Source organism: Triticum dicoccoides, chromosome 5B (genome assembly GCF_002162155.2).
Source record: "Triticum dicoccoides isolate Atlit2015 ecotype Zavitan chromosome 5B, WEW_v2.0, whole genome shotgun sequence".
Taxonomy (NCBI): Eukaryota; Viridiplantae; Streptophyta; class Magnoliopsida; order Poales; family Poaceae; genus Triticum; species Triticum dicoccoides.
In genome coordinates this window covers 722,858,534-722,880,650 of record NC_041389.1, presented here as the reverse complement: position 1 = coordinate 722,880,650, position 22,117 = coordinate 722,858,534, and the positions used below count along the sequence as shown (strand labels likewise).

At 43.0% G+C, this 22,117-nt stretch overlaps 3 protein-coding genes across 3 annotated transcripts; 1 reads left to right on the top strand and 2 right to left on the bottom strand.

Moving 5' to 3' along the window:
- Nucleotides 1–3,355: 3,355 nt before the first annotated feature.
- LOC119306867 (mavicyanin-like) lies at nucleotides 3,356–4,229 on the bottom strand. The gene is made up of 2 exons (XM_037582978.1): nucleotides 3,925–4,229; nucleotides 3,356–3,835 (listed from the first exon to the last, which is right to left on the bottom strand). Exons 1-2 carry the CDS (start codon nucleotides 4,091–4,093, stop codon nucleotides 3,519–3,521), a joined length of 486 nt encoding a protein of 161 aa, XP_037438875.1. The 5' UTR covers nucleotides 4,094–4,229; the 3' UTR covers nucleotides 3,356–3,518.
- Nucleotides 4,230–7,421: 3,192 nt separating this feature from the next.
- LOC119313015 (ruBisCO large subunit-binding protein subunit alpha-like) lies at nucleotides 7,422–11,090 on the top strand. The gene is made up of 8 exons (XM_037588824.1): nucleotides 7,422–7,573; nucleotides 7,689–7,872; nucleotides 8,399–8,520; nucleotides 8,649–8,856; nucleotides 8,980–9,125; nucleotides 9,225–9,531; nucleotides 9,925–10,376; nucleotides 10,585–11,090. The coding sequence occupies exons 1-8, from the start codon at nucleotides 7,514–7,516 to the stop codon at nucleotides 10,870–10,872; spliced, it is 1,767 nt and encodes a 588-aa protein (XP_037444721.1). The 5' UTR covers nucleotides 7,422–7,513; the 3' UTR covers nucleotides 10,873–11,090.
- Nucleotides 11,091–12,408: 1,318 nt separating this feature from the next.
- LOC119306866 (mediator of RNA polymerase II transcription subunit 15a-like) lies at nucleotides 12,409–16,506 on the bottom strand. The gene is made up of 5 exons (XM_037582976.1): nucleotides 16,222–16,506; nucleotides 15,546–15,648; nucleotides 14,538–14,960; nucleotides 13,440–13,516; nucleotides 12,409–12,841 (listed from the first exon to the last, which is right to left on the bottom strand). The coding sequence occupies exons 1-5, from the start codon at nucleotides 16,384–16,386 to the stop codon at nucleotides 12,554–12,556; spliced, it is 1,056 nt and encodes a 351-aa protein (XP_037438873.1). The 5' UTR covers nucleotides 16,387–16,506; the 3' UTR covers nucleotides 12,409–12,553.
- Nucleotides 16,507–22,117: the final 5,611 nt, after the last annotated feature.

Below are 22,117 nucleotides of genomic sequence, written 5' to 3'. Positions count from 1 at the left end.
TATGGGTCCATAGCTAGTAGCTAGATGTCTTCTTCTCTCCATTGATTCTCAATACCATGTTCTCCTCGATGTTCTTGGAGATCTATTGGATGTAATACTTTTTTTGCGGTGTGTTTGTCGAGATCCGATGAATTGTGGATTTATGATGAGCTTATCTATGAATATTATTTGAATCTTCTCTGAATTCTTATATGCATGATTTGATATCTTTGTAATTCTTTTCAAACTATCGGCTTGGTTTGGCCAACTAGATTGTTTTTTCTTGCAATGGGTGAAGTGCTTAGCTTTGGGTTCAATCTTGCGGTGTCCTTTCGCAGTGACAGTAGGGCAGCAAGGCACGTATTGTATTGTTGCCATCGAGGATAAAAAGATGGGGTTTTCACTATATTGCTTGAGTTAATTCATCTACATCATGTCATCTTACTTAATGCGTTACTCCGTTCTTTATGAACTTAACACTCTAGATGCATGCTGGATAGCGGTCGATGTGTGGAGTAATAGTAGTAGATGGAGAATCGTTTCGGTCTACTTGACATGGACGTGATGCCTATATTCATGATCATTGCCTTAGATATCGTCATAACTTTGCGCTTTTCTATCAATTGCTCGGCAATAATATGTTCACCCACCGTATTATTTGCTATCTTGAGAGAAGCCTCTAGTGAAACCTATGCCCCCTGGGTCTTTTCCATCATATTAGTTTCCGATCTACTATTTTTGCAATCTTTTACTTTTCGATCTATAAACCAAAAATACCAAAAATATTTACTTTATCTCTATCAGATCTCACTTTTGCAAGTAACCGTGAAGGGATTGGCAACCCCTTTATCGCGTCGGGTGCAAGTTGTTTGATTGTTTGTGCAGGTATTCGGTGATTTGTGCGTTGTCTCCTACTGGACTGATACCTTGGTTCTCGAACTGAGGGAAATACTTATCTCTACTTAGCGGCATCACCCTTTCCTCTTCAAGGGAAAAACCAACACAAGCTCAAGAAGTAGCATTACACTTTGTCCTTCTTTTCATTTTTATTTGCAATTTTCTTAGGAAAGTGGTGCATGATTTTCTATTGATTGCTAGGTTCTTTGTATACTTTCGTAGTGAGCAATTAAATGATGATGTGGCCGCTTTTCATGCAAAAATTGAATGTAAGCCTCAAAACATGGCTTTGATGGCATTGCCATGTCAATAGCATATAGCAAAATGAGAGAGGCCATGGTGGTGGATGAGGTCGAGGAGATGAGGGGAGTCAAGTAAACAAGAAGAGGAGTATGTTGTGCAACTGCAAGATCAAGGAAGACAAATGCTTGTGTGAAGCTTGGGTCAACATCTCTCTCGATGCCACATTCAGTGCCTTCCAAACAATGGAGAACTTTTGGTAAAGGATAGAGGAGTACTACAACAACAAGGGCCGAGGAGCGTGCTATCATGTGGATGGATCCTAGCAAGATGGACGAGAAGGTGAGACAGTAATGGGTGTTTACTCGTGGGGACATCTTTGATAAGATGTGTAGTGGCGGCGGTAAGGGTGCTGTCGACGGTGACAACGACGTGAGTGCATGAGTCTCATTTGAACTACGAAGTGGATTTTGATCCATCATGTGTTTGTGGTTTTTTGGAATGAACTTGTTCATTCGGTGCCTTTCGACACAAATTATGGTTATGTTTGAAGGATTCGATGAACATTTTTTATGCTCGTAACTGAATTATTATGTAGTGCATTCAAGTTGTCTATGTTTGTGTTGAAATGGGATCAATTTATTTTAATTATTTGAGCAAAGGTTTTGATGAATTGACAAAAAAATTGGATAGGGATCTGCTAGATGAGCAAGAGTCATTTCCCTATAACAGTTTGGGGAAAACAAGGAGAAGGTTTTGGACTTTTAGGATAGGGGTCTGGTAGAGATGCTCTAACTACGACTCAATTTTACAGTTTACGGAGAGAGGTGCCATTTTACAGTTTACGTATTTTTTCTGCTTCTTAACTACTATTACCTCCGTCCCAAATTTAATTCGGCCAGAGATATCATATGCGAGGATCAATTCACTAGCCGGGAGCGGGCTAACATCATTTCGGTTATGTGGTCTGTTTGGCACTCAAGAAACAAGCTGACACATGGGGAAGACATACTTGATCCTGCGAATTCAGTTCGGAGAACCAGGTAGTCGCTCGCACTCCTGGACGTACCTCTTCGTCATGGTCTAGTCTTGCCAGGACATGGTTGGCGACCCCCGGATTCTGCTTGGGGTAAAGATCAACACCGACGCCGCTGTTCAGCGAGACGAAGGCGTTTGGGGTGGCAGAGGAGTTGCAAGGTCACTGAGTTCCTTCCAGGGGGCTTGGAGCAAACCATATCTAGGCGTAACAGATCCTCTCATCGCGGAGGCGATGGCAGCAAAAGATGGTGTCATCTTCGCCAAGTTGAGGGGCTTTTCGAGAGTCGTCCTCGAGACGGATTGCCAGGAGGTTGTAAACCTCTGGACCAATCGCCATGATTCATCCTCAGTCGTGGCACCGATCATAGTAGAGATTGGAGAGCTAGCTAGTAGTTTTACTTCTTTTGTAATCCAACATGTATCAAGGTTAGCGAACGGTCCGGCTCATATCTGTGCCAAGCATGCTTGCACGATTGACGTGACCGAGAGTTGGCTAGACAGTACTCCTAGCTTCTTGATCAGCAGCCTTTTGGCTGACTGCGTAGAGAATGCTTTTACTTAATAAAGCTCTCAAGTTTCCCCCGCAAAAAGAAATCGGGACGAAGGGAGTATATCTCAACATGCTAATCATGACCTGTTGCAAAGTTTCCCGTCGTAGAGAACATGAGGAAGAGTTGGTGGCATTTTGAGTTCTAAGGGCGGTTCTAACCCTTCCCTACAATATACCACACCTCCCTAAACTAAACACCGCAAAGTTTGAGTCGGATGACAATGGGCCTGTTTTCCACCATGGCACCATCTTCCTCGAGCATAACACCGCAAAGAACCTTCATTTTGAGCTCTAGAGCCTGATCCAAGGCGATGGAGAGGAGCACTGGAGGAAAAAGGGGCACCATCCATGGAGAAAAAGGCGGAAGACAAAGAAGGAGGAGGCCCGAGCTCCACCACGAGATCCATGGCGACTTACTAACGGAGCGGATGATGAGGAACAATAGAAGACGAGTAATCCAATGGAGGAAATGCTGCAGAAAGACACGTAGTGAAGAGAAGGAGCAAGTAGGCAACCATCCGTCGGTCCATATTACAGAACGATTTGTCACCATATGTGTATAAATCATTTGTCCAAACACATGTTACTTGTCTAGCCTCTATGTACAAAGAAAAAGAGTATATATGACTGCAATATGCAAGGAAACTCCGCTATTCTCAAAATGTTGCACTAATTTCATTAGCCTTTTGGTTTCGTGTACATTACATGGTACTATAACTAAGTTGAACGACTGAGAACCGAGAATACATGGAATGATGGAAAGGAGCTAAAACCATTAATTTGAAGCTCCAAAAACATTATATGGATGTTCATCTCAAATATCATGCATAACAAGAAGAGGCCAAAGCACAGCCATCAAGACAACAATGGCGCCGGCGGATCCAAAGCCCGCCGGCGCGGCCCCGCTGGGGGGCCCCGACGGTGGCTGGGCCTTGTCGGTGACCTTGACGACCAGCTTCTGCCCGCCCTGGCAGTGGCCGGTGACGCCGCTGATGAAGTAGAAGGGGCCGGGGCGGTCGAGGCGCACCTGGGTGTTACCGCTGTTGGAGAAGAAGATGGGGTGCGACGACTCGCACTTGTTGTACCCCTCCTCCGTCACCACCATCACCGAGTCCTGATTGTACTTGAAATCTATGCACGCAAGCACGATCACGCCACATACAAAAAAACAATTTATCAACCAAGATGTCGGTAGATCAACGACGGTGGGTGGGTCTTACGGACGATGTCGCCGACGTGGAAGTGGTTCTTGGACGCCCAATGGTTGTACGTTTGGGAATCGCCGGCCTGCGGGAGGACCCACTCGGCGTCGCCGCCGACCTCAAAGTTTGTGGCGCGCGACGTGTCGAGGAGCGCGAGGAGCAGCACGATGGAGAGGAGGCTCGCCATGGCTGGCCACCAAATTGCTGGCTACCTGATGAGACGCGCAGAGCGAACCGAGATTGACATGCAAGGGGAAGAAGATTAATAGGTGGTGGCGAGTTGGGGAGGCGTCGACGAGTATGTGGTGCATGTGTGGAGCCCGAGTTGGGTCGCCGCGGGAAAGCATCAGATCGATCCATCCTTGCTTTGACCCGCGCCCAAAGCCTATGTGGTGAAGAGTAAAAATAGGTGGGGATATGCATGCAGACCCTTTTGTTTTCTACTAGTACTAACTTAAATATTACAGTATATTTCTGGCCATCGTCTTATATTTGTTTACAAGGGAATAATGTATAAGATGTTTATTTTAAAAAAATGCACTCAAAAATATGCATGACTTCTAAATAGAAAAAGAAATATTTGTGGTCCCTCAAGTTCTTCAAAAGTAGATCTGGTTCCTCAAGAATTTTTGAGCGATATTTGATCCCTCCAGTCTCATAACCGAGTAACTTTCGTCCAAAACCGAGGCAAAGTGATATTCAGGTTGATGTGGTTGTTGAATCCCACCAGCCACATGAGTAATCCAAGTCAAATATCTCTCTCTCTCTCTCTCTCTCTCTCTCTCTCTCTCTCTCTCTCTCTCTCTCGGATGCACCGGCGAGCGGCAACAACCAACGCCGCCCTAGCCCCGGCTACCTCCCACCGCAATCACGCCTCGTCTCCGTACCATCTACAACCACCAACCCTCACCACAGCGCCCCTGCACCCCAAGGATCTGTCCACATGGGAGTTTGATGCGGCAGTTGCTTCCCTGCGGCGGATCGGGGTTGTTGACGACGGCGTATGTGTAACCAGACGGTGCCAATTCTAGGCCGATGGCGTTCGACTACGATGCTGCCTAGCTAGGCCAGCTGCATCTGATGGTCCCTGAAGACGGGCCCTAGATGGCGGGCAGGCTCAACCAGCTTTGACCCACATTTGGCGTATAGCAGCGTCGGCGTCTTGGTTTAGCTTGATTTTAGGGAGTCCCTATGTCTTGGTTGGGGCGGCGAGGCGGTGGCGTTGCCCAGTATAGGAATAATGTCCTTCCCATCATATCCTCGTTCTTTCAGTGTGCTTACCGTCAACAGATAACATGTGGAGGTGCGTCTCCGATGGATTTTCCTGGAACCCGACGACATTGGTCTCCAATGGATCCGTCTAGATTTGGTCGACGTTCATGGTCTTCTGAGCATCTACATGTTCTCTTCGGCATCTTCTCTTAGGGCCGGCTATTTCCAATGTAGACTATGACCGTTTGCGTCTTCTGGTCAATGTTACTTCCCGGGCGCTGCTTCTACAAGCTCCCGGTTTTTGACAATTTTGCTCCTCCCAGGCGAGGCCCAGAGGTGACATCGAGCTTTGTCTAAGGCACGCAGCCGGTGGATATATGAAGAAGCTTTTGCGACCCATAAGGATTTGGATGTAATCTTTTTCCTATAAAAGTGTGTTTGTAAGGACTTAGGATACTTAATGTATGCCCTTAGTCCTTTCCACAAAAATGTAATTTGTATGTGCGTTGCGTGTACAACTACTTATGTTACACAGTAAATTGTAGTGTACATAGGTTGCATGTCAAACCACTATTAGGAAGCGTAATGGTAATCAAATTTAATATACTTGTCTAAAATACATTTTCAGTCAAACCACTTTAATACCTTTACAACTCTTTTCAGGTTGCGGTATTCTGGATTTTAAATTGATTTTAACGTAAACCTAAAAAGAGTTTACTATACTTAACTTTCTTGGACGTAAGTTATATGGAAAATTCTAGATCGTGATTTGTTTTGTCTTGTTGAGTCCAAGGAACACGGCTATAAAGTTGCCCTATCGAGGGTAAATTTTGGACAAATTCCATCTGATTTTACTGACGGACGGGGTTTCACCCTATAACATAATTAAATAAAAAGAAAATCATAAATCCAATACAACAATGAATACAAAGCTTAGCGATGTCCTTTTTTTCATTGAGACAAAGGTGGTGTACCAATCGGGACACCATCCTTGATCGACAAAAAAAGAGTCTAAATTTACATAGAAAAATGTTTCTTATATGTAAATAAAATAATTACCCTTCTATTCAAATCCAAAGTTGATAATAGAAGAATATTGTAATCATTTGTGTGTATTGATTATGGTAACTTCAATAACGTATCTAATTTGCTTACCGCAGGGTTATCTTTATATTCAGTTAGGTGTCGAATATTCTACTCCCTCCATGCCATAATATAAGATTGTTTTGCAACAACTTGCAAAACAATCTTATATTATGGCATGGAGGGAGTAGATGGTATAATGTTTTGAAAGTTAAGAGGTAAGGACACCACACATGTCCAATGTCCAATTTTGCTAGTGGGTCTAGGCATTGTGCGGATATTCCGGTGTGTTGGAGCAGGGTCAGCAAGAACACAACACATATTTATTTCAATGTTGTCGGCGGTTTAAGGCATCGACTTAATAACCCACAATACTCAATGCATGAATTCCAAGGTAATCTTAGTGCAGTTTTTGAAAATACTCCTACTATAAAGAAGTATAAGATCATTTAGACCACTAATATAGTGATCTAAATGATTATATATTTCTTTACCGAAGGAGTGGTTGATTTTAATCAAAGGCAAGTTGTTGCTATTCGTCAACACTATTACATTATTCGCTCCAACCTGCAAGTACCGCCCTTTTTTTACCCATGCTTGCATTTTATTTGGTTTTCAAGGGCTAAGCAACCAAAGAGCCCGTGCAGCCTCGATGCAGGGTGTAGTTTTCTGACAAAACGTTATACCTCTCTACCTCACACTGTGATAATAACAAAAAAAAAGGTTGACATGCCTTGTGTCATTGACGGGTGACCCCAAACCACCCATGTCATTCGAAGCGTGAGGGGTGCCATTTTGTCAAAACTAAACGAAGACGTGTCATTCTGTCAAATTTCCCTGGAACTAATGGTTTTCAGTGCAGCGCACATAACCCGTAGTTAGCACAGCTAAATTTATTTGATTAGACCATTGATTTTGCTAAATTAAAGTTCATCTACAATAGAACAGAGCAGGAAAGAGCTGTTTGTAGTCGTCGCTAAATGGTGTATATGAATCTGGACGTAATTTTTATTTCTGATGTTTTTTGTACTACCTTGATAGTTGACGTATAAATTGGAAGTTTTCTAGGGAAAAAAAGAGAGCTGTTTGTTGGTTTTGTTTGAGCCGGCCGAGTGCACACATGAGACATGCACGGGGTGGGTTGGTGGGGTGGGGTGGCCGCAACGTTCTAGAATCTTCACAAACCCTCAACAAGGTTCCCCTCCCCTCCCTCCCTCCCCTGCTCCCCCCTCCTCTGTTCCTCCGCCCCATCACCGCAGCCGCCGCTCGCCCCCATCCAGAAAAGCCCTAGCTAGCTAGCTAGACCCCATCCATGGCGACCATCCCCACAACTGGCTCCGCCTCCCTCCTCCGGGGCTCCTCCGCCCTCCAGGTACCCTGATCCAATCTCTTTCTTTCTTTCTCCTCGTCCCGCCGGCGGCCGCCGTCTCTTCTTCTTGTGTTCCTTTTAAAAGCTGACCCCTTTTTCTTGCTCCTGCCTGCGGCAGAGGGACGGGAGGTCAACCAGGCCGTCGTCGGCGGCCAGGCCGCTCCCCGGGCGCCGCGCGCGCTCGGTGTCGGTGGTGCGCGCCTCCGCCAAGGACATCGCCTTCGACCAGGCCTCGCGCTCCGCCCTCCAGGCCGGCGTCGAGAAGCTCGCCGCCGCCGTCGGCGTCACCCTCGGCCCCAGAGGTTGCGCCCGCGATCCTCCCCACCCTGCATGATCCCCCCTTCCCCACCTCCCTTTCGTCCGAGCTTCATGTCGCTGTCTGCTCTTGTCCGTAGTGCCCCACGAATCTGTTTTTGGATGATGTCGAAACTTGGCAGTATACTGTTTACCTAATGATTAGTAGCATATCTGATCTGTGGTAGGATGTTTTATTTATGATTTAGCTGAGGTAAAAATTTCAAGATTTAGGACTTATAAGGCTGAATGTATGCTTCCACTCATTTAGAGGTTTAGTTTAGGCACAAAACTGAAGACCTTTTTATTTATATAAGGCTATGGTGTATGTGTGAGCTTATCACAGTTGACCGCCTAGGATGTTAGGATGGCCGATGGCCTCGTAGGTTCTCATGTGTTATTCTAGTGCGCCTTCCTTTGGGAATTTCTGGTCAATTGGTACATATGTATATCTGTGTGATTTTTTTACTCTGCTTGTGCAAGGCTCGCTGGTTCTTCCCCTGACCTCTACTCATTGCTTTGGTTTTATTGCAGGAAGGAATGTCGTTTTGGATGAGTTTGGCAGCCCCAAAGTGGTTAACGACGGTGTTACGATTGCTCGGGCTATTGAGCTTGCTGATCCCATGGAGAATGCTGGTGCTGCTTTGATTCGTGAAGTAAGCATTATGTTCTTGTTCTCTGTCACGCACAAATCAAAACCAATATGTGTTTTTTGGATGAGAATTTTTTTTTAATTATCACTTGATTCCTTACCTTACACATTTTTTTATCTGTCAAATGCAAGGTTGCTAGCAAGACAAATGACTCAGCGGGTGATGGGACCACGACCGCATCTGTTCTGGCTCGCGAGATCATAAAATTGGGGCTGTTGAGTGTTACCTCAGGGGCAAATCCAGTATCAATTAAGAAGGGCATAGATAAGACTGTTCAAAGTTTAGTTGAGGAACTTGAGAAGAAGTCACGACCTGTCAAGGGCAGTGGGGACATTAAAGGTGAGAGAGACACAGCTTTATAATGATGATGATTTCGATGCTTTTCATCTAACGTGGCCCTGATAGCTTGCTCTCTGTACAAGGAAGGAATATATTGTAAAACTCTTTGCTCTTCCATTTCAGCTATTGCTGCCATATCTGCTGGAAACGATGACTTTATTGGGACCATGATTGCGGAGGCTATTAACAAAGTTGGCCCTGATGGTGTCCTCTCCATTGAGTCATCATCGTCGTTTGAGACTACTGTTGAAGTTGAAGAAGGAATGGAGGTAAGCACTGCTATCTTGCTTATTCCGTTGTGTGGTTGAATATTTACATTACTTTTTTGTGATGTTGAAGTGGTAACTTGTTTTCACCCAATTGTACAGATTGATAGAGGATACATCTCTCCTCAGTTTGTCACAAACTCTGAGAAGTCAGTTGTTGAGTTTGAAAACGCTAGAGTTCTTGTCACTGATCAGAAGATTTCGTCAATTAAAGAAATCCTTCCTTTGTTGGAGCAAACCACACAGTTGAGAGCACCACTTCTCATAATTGCAGAGGATGTGTCTGGTGAGGCTTTGGCGACGCTGGTTGTCAACAAGCTTAGAGGAATTCTGAATGTAGCTGCGATTAAAGCTCCTGGTTTTGGTGAAAGGCGCAAGGCCCTCCTTCAGGACATTGCCATTGTTACAGGTGAGACTAGTCTCTACCGCTGATTGGGCTTCGGTTTTTATTCTCACATGATGCTCATCTTATTGCTACAATGTTTCTCCCCTGTCTCTTATGTCTCTTTAGCTTACGTTTAACTATAACATAGTCTTGGGTATACACATTACCTATTGTACTAGATAGAATATGGAAAATTAATGTGCTCCTCTGCTTTCTAACAAGCTATAATGTTTTGAATACCACCCTTTGTATTGATAGGAGTGGTGGTAAGTGATAGAAACAACATTGATTTCTTTGTACTTCAAGTTTCCAGTTCAGAAGTTAAAACAAAAACAACCTTATTTGCTCTGCAACTGGGGTTCCAGCTCTTTAATGTTCTAATCTGGAATATACTCATCTGTCCTTCTCTTTTATCAGGTGCTGAATTTCAAGCCAAAGATCTTGGCCAACTGATCGAGCAGACAACAGTGGAGCAGCTCGGCATAGCCAGGAAGGTGACAATCTCCGGGTCATCCACAACCATAATAGCAGATGTTGCCACCAAGGATGAGATCCAGGCTAGAATTGCACAGCTGAAGAGAGAGCTTTCTCAGACAGACTCGACATATGATTCTGAGAAGCTGGCAGAGAGAATAGCAAAGCTCTCTGGTGGAGTTGCTGTGATCAAGGTTGGAGCTGCAACCGAGACGGAGCTCGAGGACCGCAAGCTCCGCATAGAGGATGCCAAGAATGCAACTTTTGCGGCCATTGAGGAAGGTATAGTACCTGGAGGTGGTGCGGCCTATGTTCACCTGTCGACATTCGTACCAGCCATCAAGGAGAAGCTGGATGACCCTGAGGAGCGCCTCGGTGCTGATATCATTCAGAAGGTATTACTCCAAATGAGATGACTATACTGCAAATTGCTGCCCCTTAGTTTGTAGTGTTAAACAGTTAATTTGTTTATTATTACTGTGTATTATTAAAGTAAGAGCAGTTGTCAGTTTTAACTTTGACAGCATTCACAAGTCAGTAGTAGCTGGAGCATATTTAACTGTTCATTTATCTGACTGACGAGACTGCATTGGTGATGTGCAGGCTCTGGTGGCACCGGCATCATTGATAGCGCACAATGCCGGAGTCGAAGGGGAGGTGATTGTGGAGAAAATCAAGGACAGCGAGTGGGAATTCGGCTACAACGCGATGACCGACAAGCACGAGAACCTGGTTGAGGCTGGAGTCATCGACCCCGCGAAGGTGACGAGGTGCGCCCTGCAGAATGCGGCATCTGTGGCCGGAATGGTCCTGACCACCCAGGCGATCGTCGTGGAGAAGCCTAGCAAGAAGGCCCCCGCGCCCGCCGGGATGCCCCAGGGTATGATGTAGAAGCGCAACGATACGGTAGCAACCTGGGGGCATGCAATTTTAGGTGTTTTGCCAGGGGAGAGAAGTGTGGCACCTTAAGGAGGAAATCATGGTGTGTAATGGGTAACGATGATCTGTTCTATTGTCTATTTGGTACCGCTTCACGGTGAATGCCATGTTGAAACTATTTTGCCTAGCTGAGCTTGAGAAGAGTAATAAACTATTGATTTTTCTCTGATTGTTTGATCTGGGATTATAGGCAGCTGAATGTGCGCCAAAGGATTATAATTTGCTTACTCTTGCCTCATCTTGCTCGCCACGGTGGGCTTCTTTACGGGGTCAAGACCACGGTGGGCTCTTGCCTCATCATGCTCACCACTAACTTTGTATTAAAGTTAATGCAAAGTTGAGTCACTTATTTTGGGACGGAGGGAGCACATCAATATTTATAGAAAATGTGAAAAATGTTAAACTTATATGAGAATTTATTTAAATATACAGACCTTTCCAAAATTACTCAAACATATCACCGAAGATGTGAGCACTTTCTAAAAATATAAAAATGTTTCCAAATTCATAATTTAATTACATGTATTTTTTAAAATTATTGTGTAGATATTTTATGAAATTACATAAACTTTTAAATGTATTTTATTTTAATTATTAAGTAAATATTATTTATAACGCATAATTATAATTTACATATTTTTTACAAACTTTAAAAACAAAAAACTAACATGTTGAAAATGTGCTGCACTACGGTCCGTTTTAGCCACACGAGCCCATTATGTTACAAAAAGAAAATTATCCTAATTTTTAGTTGGAAATTTTTTCCTTATTATCAAGGGACTTTGTGTGCTGGTGTGGTATTTGCGACCGCTATATAGCCTTAGGTTGCAGGTTCAGATCATGCACTGCTCACCAATTTTGTTGGAATAAATTTCTTAAGGCCAGCGCTAGACGCTGGTCGACCGGCCCGAAATTCTGGGCCGGTCTCCGCGTAGCCGCTTTGATGGGAGTCATTGTCAGAGCTTAAGTCGATGGTGAGGAGGGCGACGGGGAAGCAGGATTTGACAGTGGTGGACACTCAGTATACAATTCCCAAATGTGATACTCCCTTCATTTTGCGTTTTTCGAGATTCAAGTTTGACCATAAATTTAACCAACATTGGCGGCTATGGCAGGAGCAAAAATTATACCATTGAATTCGTATTCGAAAGAAGTTTTCAACGGAAGTGCAGATCCAAACAAGTTGTAGAGTGTAAGGCGGCACAATACTAATAGCAGGTTGCACTGAATATAGTCAAAATGGCTGGAAAAACACTGGAAGGGGTTTACAATTGGATAATCGCCGGATTTTTAAGGCCAAGCAAACCATGACGCAGAGCTGTGTGAATTTTTGTTTGCCTCTTGCTCTGAAATGGCTTAATTACTGCCCTAGAAAACGTAAAGGGTCAAAACTAACCACTAGCCCAGTTAATTGGGAGAAACTTTCCCAAAACGTAAAGGTTCAAACACGGTTCAGGTGTAAAGAAAAAAAATGAAACTTAATTCCTCCACCAGTCTTCTAACCAGACTCTACAATGACTTTAACCAGTGTATGACTATCTATCATGCTTTGCTGCCACAAATTTTTGGGAAGGTTGTTGCTAATGCGAAATGCTAGAATTAAGAGCTTGTCCTGCAGGTGGCTCTCCTGAAACTATTGCTCTACTTGTGGCTGCGCTGCCTGCCTTAGACAATTCAAGATAGTGATAATCTGTTTCTCGTATTGAGGAACGTTGTCCCTCATAGCAGGCTGGATGATACTCTTGCTAATTTGCAGCATTTGTAGTATACGTTCCAACAATGTTTTAAAGCTCTTCATTCTACCATGCAGCTCAGATGGAACCGGAGGCGGTGTAATGCTCTCAACATGCTGTAGCTTCACACATATCTTATTGTACAGTTCACTGAGGTCTGCAAAGTATTGGTCCTTCAACATCTTGACCTGTCGAAAACACAGACCACGTACACGCACGCATAAATTTGGTGCAGAAACAAACTATATACAGATGAAAACAGAACAGCTAGTAGGCCATGGTTGGCTGTTAAGTCGGTGTGGCAAGATATTTCAACTAGCTTTTACAAGCATATACAAATCTAAAACAAAATAAGAAACTATGATGCCCATTAAATATTATTTTTTTTTTGCTAACTGCCTTTGAGGCTTTACTGCATCTAGATACTCTGTATGGTTGTATGCTCCATCCTCCGCTTCCATGCAGAATTCCATATACATATAATAAAGTATCTTGTAAGAAGACTGCCAGAATGTAGTGCATCTACACACGTGTTGTATGAAATTCCGGTTTCAATTCCAGAAGAGCAGCAATTTGTTGGAATACAGACCAAAAAGAAAGGAGATGGGCAACATGAAGTGCAAAAGTAAAAGGCCCCAACACCAAACATCTGGCGTGTTGTTTCATCTTCTAAAATCTAGATCGGGCTAATCTCAACCTCTTTGTTCTAGGGGCCACTGTCTACGAATTTTAGGAAGTTCCAAGGGAGGGAGTGCCAAAAAGGATGATAGCAGTATCATGTCTTACCATTTGATATATCTCCTCTTGCCAATAATCTACATCTGCATCTGCATGACCTGTTTCAGCAGTAGAGTCCGCAGATGCTGCATAAAAAGCAAGGTGTTCGAAGAGTATCACGATACAATGAACAAACCAGCAAATAAACTGCTACAAGTACATTGTAGGATAGAATGCAGGGGCTGGAGAACTTGTGAACCAAACCAAACAATCACAGAAGATCAATATGGTCAGCTGAACAGAAGTCACAGAGGATCATTAGGGTCAGTTTAGTCAACATGATGATTACAGAGCACTGGATCACTAAACATCGCAATATATAGTTCCATCTTCAAGCTGTCCTTCTATAACCGTAGTTTAGGCAAAAGAAGAGTGAAATGAAGTTTTGATGCTTTAGGACTAACTTCACACCCATCGATAGTTCTAGGACCTGTAGCGCATTTCACTTTTCAAAAAACATATAATTGCATCTGAATTATGAATCTGGTTGTCATCTTCAAAGAAGTTTCAAAAAGATTTAAAGCTAGTTCATGTACCATAAACATTAACTTAATAAACTATTTGAGTCATACTTAGGGAAAACCCAGTGCAATGATGCCGGTTGTATCTAAAACATGCCACCTAGGCAAAAGTCCAAATACCATTGGGGAAGCCTAGTTAGTGAGGAAAATGAGATAATTATTATTTTTCTCCCACAGAAGATATAAAATGGCAGCTCCATTAGATATAAGCCATTGGAAGAGTTATATCTAAACACACATTTAATGCATATGATACAATGAAGATACAATGCACCGGGAGTGCCCGAAGGGTTCAATAAAGAGTTAAGATCCAAGAATTCAGGTTATATTATAGTCCAACAGAACTGTTAGCACGATAATTAAGGGTGTGGGGGTCCTGATGGACAACACACATTTTCCCCTAAACTTTTCTATGTAAGTAAGGTGAAAATAATGAGAGGCCAGATCGATAAGCAGCTGGTTTAAACTGCAGAAGGAATGTAAGGCCACAACAGGAAGATAGATATAAGAACACAGAGAAAAAAGAAGACGGGAACAATAAGAGCATATGATGGGTCCCATAAAGAAAGTATATGTGAAAACTTACTACTAGAGGAAACTTCTTGAAGGCCTCTCTGTGCCTGAATCGGATCCATGTTATTTTGTTGCAAGAGCATGTAAGGCACAGTTCCAAGAAGTTGCTGATGCTGCAGACTCGCCATGTTTGCCTGAGAGCCCAATTGATGTGGCTGATGCAGAAGCATATACTGCTGATTCAACATCTGCTGTGCTTGCTGCACGTTCAAAAGATTATTTGACTGAACTGGTAGCCTCTGTTGCTCCTGCATCTCCACAGCACCATTATGTGGACCAATTAGCTGATCTTGTTGTGAATTTGGCTGGTGCCCCATCAACTGCTGTTGCAGCTGCTGTAAAGGAATATTGGGCTGCTGACTCTGCAGCGAAGGCTGTTGATGAATGGAGGGATGTGCTTGTTGCTGCTGCCTCCCAACAATTTGCTGGAGTAATTCTGTTTCAGAAAAGGTACCATATGTGTGTTAATAAAGTATCTTGTGAACAAATACATCTTGTGGAACTGTCACAGGCACACAAAGCGCTGAAAGCAGCATCTTACAGATCTTGTACATTTTCAATGAGAAAAATAAATGTACCAACGCAATTAAAGGGCTGCAACCAGATTTGCTTTCAAGAGCATGCAATTCTTTTCAATAAGACAGAGTCAACGTAAATACAGTTGAGAGCTGACCAACTGATTTAACAACTAATGGTTAGTTCCTTTGTAGCAAGCTGAGAGCTGACCGACTAATTTGAGAAGTAGTAGCAAGGACAAGGAGAGAATAAACATAATCCTACAAAGTGTTGAAGATGGTTCAATCCAATGTTACTGTAACTTAATGGTCGCAGCATTGCAAACTAACTTAATGGTTCTTTTGCGGCTTACTTATGGGAGAAGCGGGGGAGGAGGCAGATAATCCGCAAAAAGAACTGGGGTTTAGCCTACCATATGGTAGTAATCATTTCATGAGTGTAAATTGACATCCAAGCAAAGATGATAAATTGTGCAACACTCAGTTTACTGTATATGGTACCTTACCTGAGTTGTTTTGATTTGGAATCACTTGAGCATTTCCAGGAGCTAGTTGTCTGTTCGTCTCCATAGAGAGCATTTTCAGAGAAATCTTCCGCACATAATCAGACTGAATAATACAAAAGAAAATGATGTAAAATTCTATAACAAATTACTAATAGTGGCTTGCGACCAACAGTTCCAGTGTGATTGGCAGTTTAGCACGGTCAAGAAGGTGTTTCAGCTTTTAACATTTGAATTCAAAAAATGTCATCTAAGCAGAGAAACACACTGCCTCAAGTAAGCGATATGAAGAGAAAATCCAAATAAAAAATAGTGACAGTGTGCCCCAACTTCATCAACTAAACCCCAACTTTATTATGAACTAAACAAATATTCACCATAAGTGAGTTAGGCAAACATGATGAAGAGTTGCAGATTGCTCCACGAACAGAGATTCGAAACGGAAATAGTGATATGCAACCAAATAAATCCATTTTAAATTATTTTTTTACCAGACTGGAAGAGTAGATGAAGCTAAGCAAGCCCGTTCAGAGAGAGTAAGGTATTATTTGATTTTCGGTCCTAGATAAATGATTGCTAGGGTGGGAACTGCTAAAGGTACTACTAAAACGTCATGTAAAAATTATTGTATGCCAGTTGGAGCCCATTACTAATGTGTGCTCTGCTCCGAAGAAGGTACCTGATTGGTTGCTTCAGTGTAGATCCTCTCTTCGAATTGCCTGGCGATTTCTTGAAGTTCCTTCAGTTCGTCTGGCACGGATACTGGCAGGGTCTTCCTCAGAGTCTCGAATCTACACGCATATAATAATACAAAATGTGAATAAATTGGGTGGGGGGGATGCATTGCTTTTCAACTGTTGTATCCTTGAGGAAGATAGCATAGGATAGGAGAAACTCTGGTTTCAGAACAAAACTGCATCCCGGAACAGTACTAGTAGAATGGTTTACCCAGCGTTTCATGTCACAGCGTATATAAAGGCCCACCTCTGCTTTGGTTGGATGGAGGTGGTCTCTCTCCTCCGGTTAAGAAACAAAACAATCCTTTTGCAGGTTATTTTAGCTTGCAAAACAATTTTATATTATGGGACGAAAACACTACTCCCTCCGTTCCAAAATAGATGACTCAACTTTGTACTAACTAACTTTAGTACAAAGTTGAGTCATTTATTTTCGAACGGAGGAAGTAGATGTTAAACAAAAACTAGCTATACACTACTATCTATGTGGGCTAAGTCAAAAAAAAAAATGATGCCTAAATTTTGTTATAGGCATGTCGATCAGCCGACCAAAATTGTCGGTCATGCCACGCATGTAAAATAACAAAATTTTCCTTTAAAAATATTTCAGCTTTGCTAGCTAATTCAAAGATCCAAGATACGCTGACTTACATGCACATAATCTTCTACAGCATCTTATACCATTGTACTACCACCTTATAGCTCAGTTTGTGCACATGGAAGGATATACACCGCAGTTTGGATAGGCTCTTTCCCGGATGTATTGTTAGAACCCATTTGTCGGTATTGTAATGATTTGTGCGTTATGACAACGCGGTTGATGTAGTCGTACGTCTTCATAATCTGACCGATCCTAGCACCTAAGGTACGGCACCTCCGCGATCTGCACACGTTCAGTTCGGTGACGTCACACGAACTCTAGATCCAGCTGAGGTCGAGGGAGAGTTTCGTCAGCACGACGGCATGGCGACGGTGATGATGAAGTTACCGGCGCAGGGCTTCGCCTAAGCACTACGACGATATGACCGAGCTGGAAATCTATGGAGGGAGGGAGCACCGCAAACGGCTAAACAATCAACTTGTGTGTTCTAGGGTGCCCCCTGCCCCCGTATATAAAGGAGCAAGGGGGGAGGCCGGTCGGCCCCTGTAGGCGCGCACCAAGAGGGAGTAGTCCTAGTAGGATTCCACCAAGAGGGGAGGAGGGGGAAGGAAGGAGAGGGAGAGGGGGAAGGAAAGGCCCCCCCTTCCTTGTCCTATTCGGACTCAAGGGGAGGGGCGCACGGCCATCCCTGGCCGCCCCTCTCTCTCTCCAGTAAGGACCATCGAGGCCCATTAGTTCCCTTGGGGGTTCCATAACCCTCTGGCACTCTGGTTTTATCCGGAACACTTCCGGTATCCGAATATAGTCATCCAATATATCAATCTTTATGTCTTGACCATTTTGAGACTCCTCGTCATGTCCGTGATCACATTCGGGACTCTGAACGATCTTCGGTACATCATATCACATAAACTCATAATACCAATCGTCATCGAACGTCAAGCGTGCGGACCCTACGGGTTCGAGAACTATGTAGACATGACCGAGACTCACTTACGGTCAATAACCAATAGCGGAACCTAGATGATCATATTGGTTCCTACATATTCTACGAAGATCTTTATCGGTCAAACCGCATAACAACATATGTTGTTCCCTCTTTGTCATCGGTATGTTACTTGCCCGAGATTCCATCGTCGGTATCATCATACCTAGTCCAATCTCGTTACCGGCAAGTATCTTTACTCGTTCCGTAATACTTCATCCTGCAACTAACTCATTAGTTACAATGCTTGCAAGGCCTCTCCGAAACACAGAGTGACAAATCCTAATCTCGATCTATGCCAACCCAACAAACACCTTCGGAGACACCTGTAGAGCACCTTTATAATCACCCATTTACGTTGTGACGTTTGGTAGCACACAAAGTGTTCCTACGGTATTCGGGAGTTGCATAATCTCATAGTCTGAAGAATTTGTATAAGCACTAGTAGAAACCGGAGCTTTAAAACCGGTTCGTAAGGGCCTTTAGTGCCGGTTCTGCAATCGGCACTAAAGGGTGGAGACTAAAGCCCACCCCCCCTTAGTACCGGTTTGGCACGAACCGCCACTAAAGGCCCACCACGTGGCATGAGCTCGCGCCGTGGTATGGGGGACCTTTAGTACCGGTTGGTGTTACCAACCGGTACTAAAGGTATTTTTTTTAAAAAAATTGAAAATTTTGTAAGAAATATTTGATTTTTTTATTTTCAATTTTCTGAATTATTTGATGATTTAGTCTCTAATCACCCCACTTAACTGCTCAAGTGTGGATCACTCATTCCAAATCGTCTAACTTCCCGGCCGGTCACTGATAACCCACAAGTGTAGGGGATCGCAACAGCTTTCGAGGGTAAAGTATTCAACCCAAATTTATTGATTCGACACAAGGGGAGCCAAAGAATATTCTTGAGTATTAGCAGTTGAGTTGTCAATTCAACCACACCTGGATAACTTAGTATTTGCAACAAAGTTTAGTAGCAAAAGTGGTATGATAATAAAGGTAACGGTAGCAACAGTAAAGATAAATGTTTTTGGGTTTTTGTAGTAGTTGTAACAATAGCAACAGAAAAGTAAATAAGCGAAGAACAATATATGAAAAGCTTGTAGGCAATGGATCGGTGATTGATAATTATGCCGGATGCGATTCCTCATGCAATAGTTATAACATAGGGTGATATAGAACTAGCTCCAATTCATCAATGTAATGTAGGCATGTATTCCGTAAATAGTCATATGTGCTTATGGAAAAGAACTTGTATGACATCTTTTGTCCTACCCTCCCGTTGCAGCGGGGTCCTTACGGAAACTAAGGGATATTAAGGCCTCCTTTTAATAGAGAACTGGACCAAAGCATTAACACATAGTGAATACATGAACTCCTCAAACTACGGTCATCACCGAGAAGTATCCCGATTATTGTCACTTCGGGGTTGTCGGATCATAACACATAATAGGTGACTATAGACTTGCAAGATAGGATCAAGAACACACATATATTCATGAAAACATGATAGGTTCAGATTTGAAATCATGGCACTTGGGCCCTAGTGACAAGCATTAAGCATAGCAAAGTCATAGCAACATCAATCTCTGAACATAGTGGATACTAGGGATCAAAGTCTAACAAAACTAACTTGATTACATGGTAAATCTCATCCAACCCATCACCGTCCAGCAAGCCTACGATGGAATTACTCACGCACGGTGGTGAGCATCATGAAATTGGTGATGGAGGATGGTTGATGATGACGACGGCGACGAATCCCCCTCTCCGGAGCCCCGAACGGACTCCAGATCAGCCCTCCCGAGAGAGATTAGGGCTTGGCGGTGGCTCCGTGTCGTAAAACGCGATAAAACTTTCTCTCTGATTTTTTTCTCCCCGAGATGGAATATATGGAGTTGGAGTTGAGGTCGGTGGAGGTCCAGGGGGGCCACGAGATAGGAGGCCGCACCCTAGGGGGGGCGCCCCCCTGTCTCGTGGACAGGCTATGGGCCCTCTGGCATTAATTCTTTCGCCAAAAATTCTTATTAATTCCAAAAAGTGCCTCCGTGGATTTCCAGGACATTCCGAGAACTTTTCTTTTCTACACATAAAACAACATCATGGCAGTTCTGCTGAAAACAGCGTCAGTCCGGGTTAGTTTCATTCAAATCATGCAAGTTAGAGTCCAAAGCAAGGGCAAAAGTGTTTGGAAAAGTAGATACGTTGGAGACATATCAACTCCCCCAAGCTTAAACATTTGCTTGTCCTCAAGCAATTCAGTTGATAAACTGAAAGTGATAAAGAAAAACTTTTACAAACTCTGTTTGCTCTTGTTGTTGTAAACATGAAAAGCCAGCATTCAAGTTTCAGCAAATATTATGAACTAACCATATTCACAATAACACTTAGCTCTCACAATTACTCATATCAATAGCATAATCAGCTAGCGAGCCATAATAATAAAACTCGGATGACAACACTTTCTCAAAATAATCATAACATGATATAACAAAATGGTATCTCGCTAGCCCTTTCTGAGACCGCAAAACATAAATGCAGAGCACCTTTAAGATCAAGGACTGACTAAACATTGTAATTCATGGTAAAAGAGATCCAGTCAAGTCATACCCAATATAAACCAATAGTAATGAATGCAAATGACAGTGTGCTCTCCAGCGGGTGCTTTTAATAAGAAGGATGATGACTCAACATAAAAATAAATAGATAGGCCCTTCGCAGAAGGAAGCAGGGATTTGTAGAGGTGCCAGAGCTCGATTTTAAAATAGAGATTGAATAACATTTTGAGCGGCATACTTTTGCTGTCAACGCAACAACTATGAGATGGCTGTATCTTCCATACTACATGCATTATAGGCAGTTCCCAAACAGAATGGTAAAGGTTTATACTCCCCTAACCACCAACAAGCATCAATCCATGGCTTGCTCGAAACAACGAGTGCCTCCAACATACAACAGCCCTGGGGGAGTTTTGTTTAATTATTTTGATTTGCTTTGATCTTTTGGGATCATGGGACTGGGCATCCCGGTTACCGGCCCTTTCTCGTGAATGAGGAGCGGAGTCCACTCCTCGTGAGAATAACCCACCTAGCATGGAAGATATAGGCAGCCCTAGTTGTAACATGAGCTGCTCGAGCATACAAAACAGAATTTCATTTGAAGGTTTGGAGTTTGGCACATACAAATTTACTTGGAACGGCAGGTAGATACCGAATATAGGTAGGTATAGTGGACTCATATGGAACAACTTTGTGGTTTAAGGAGTTTGGATGCACAAGCAGTATTCCCGCTTAGTACAGGTGAAGGCTAGCAAAAGACTGGGAAGCGACCAACTGAGAGAGCGACAACAGTCGTAAGCATGCATTAAAATTAATTCACACCGAGTACAAGCATGAGTAGGATATAATTCACCATGAACATAAATATCGTGAAGGCTATGTTGATTTGATTCAACTACATGCGTGAACATGTGCCAAGTCGAGTCACTCAATTCATTCAAAGGAGGATACCATCCCATCATATCACATCATAATCATTCTAATAGCATGTTGGCACGCAAGGTAAATCATTATAACTCATAGCTAATCAAGCATGGCACAAGTAACTATAATCTCTAAATGTCATTGCAAATATGTTTACTTCATAATAACTAACTCAGGAACGATGAACTCATCATATTTACAAAAACAAGAGAGGTCGAGTTCATACCAGCTTTTCTCATCCCAATAAGTCCATCATATATCGTCATTATTGCCTTTCACTCGCACGACCGAATGATGTGTATAATAATAAGAGTGCACGTGCATTGGACTAAGCTAGAATCTGCAAGCATTCAACTCAAGAGAGAAGACAAGTGATATGGGCTCTAAATTAAATAAACAATCGTGCATATAAGAGCCACTAAGAATTTTCAATATGGTCTTCTCGACCCTCAAACGAAAGAAAAGAAAATAAAACTATTTACACGGGAAAGCTCCCAACAAGTAAAAGAAGAACGAGAAATCTTTTTGGGTTTTCAATTTAATTCTACTACAGGCAAGGGAATTAAACTAACTAATTTTTTTGGTTTTTCTTAAGGTTTATCAAACACACAAGAAGAAAACTAGAAAAAAAAACTTAAACTAGCATGGATAATACAATGAAAGAGTATGAGCACCGACGACTAGTGTGTGAACATGAATGTAAAGTTGGTGAGAAATACGTACTCCTCCAAGCTTAGGCTTTTGACCTAAGTTGGTTTAATACCAAGGACCGC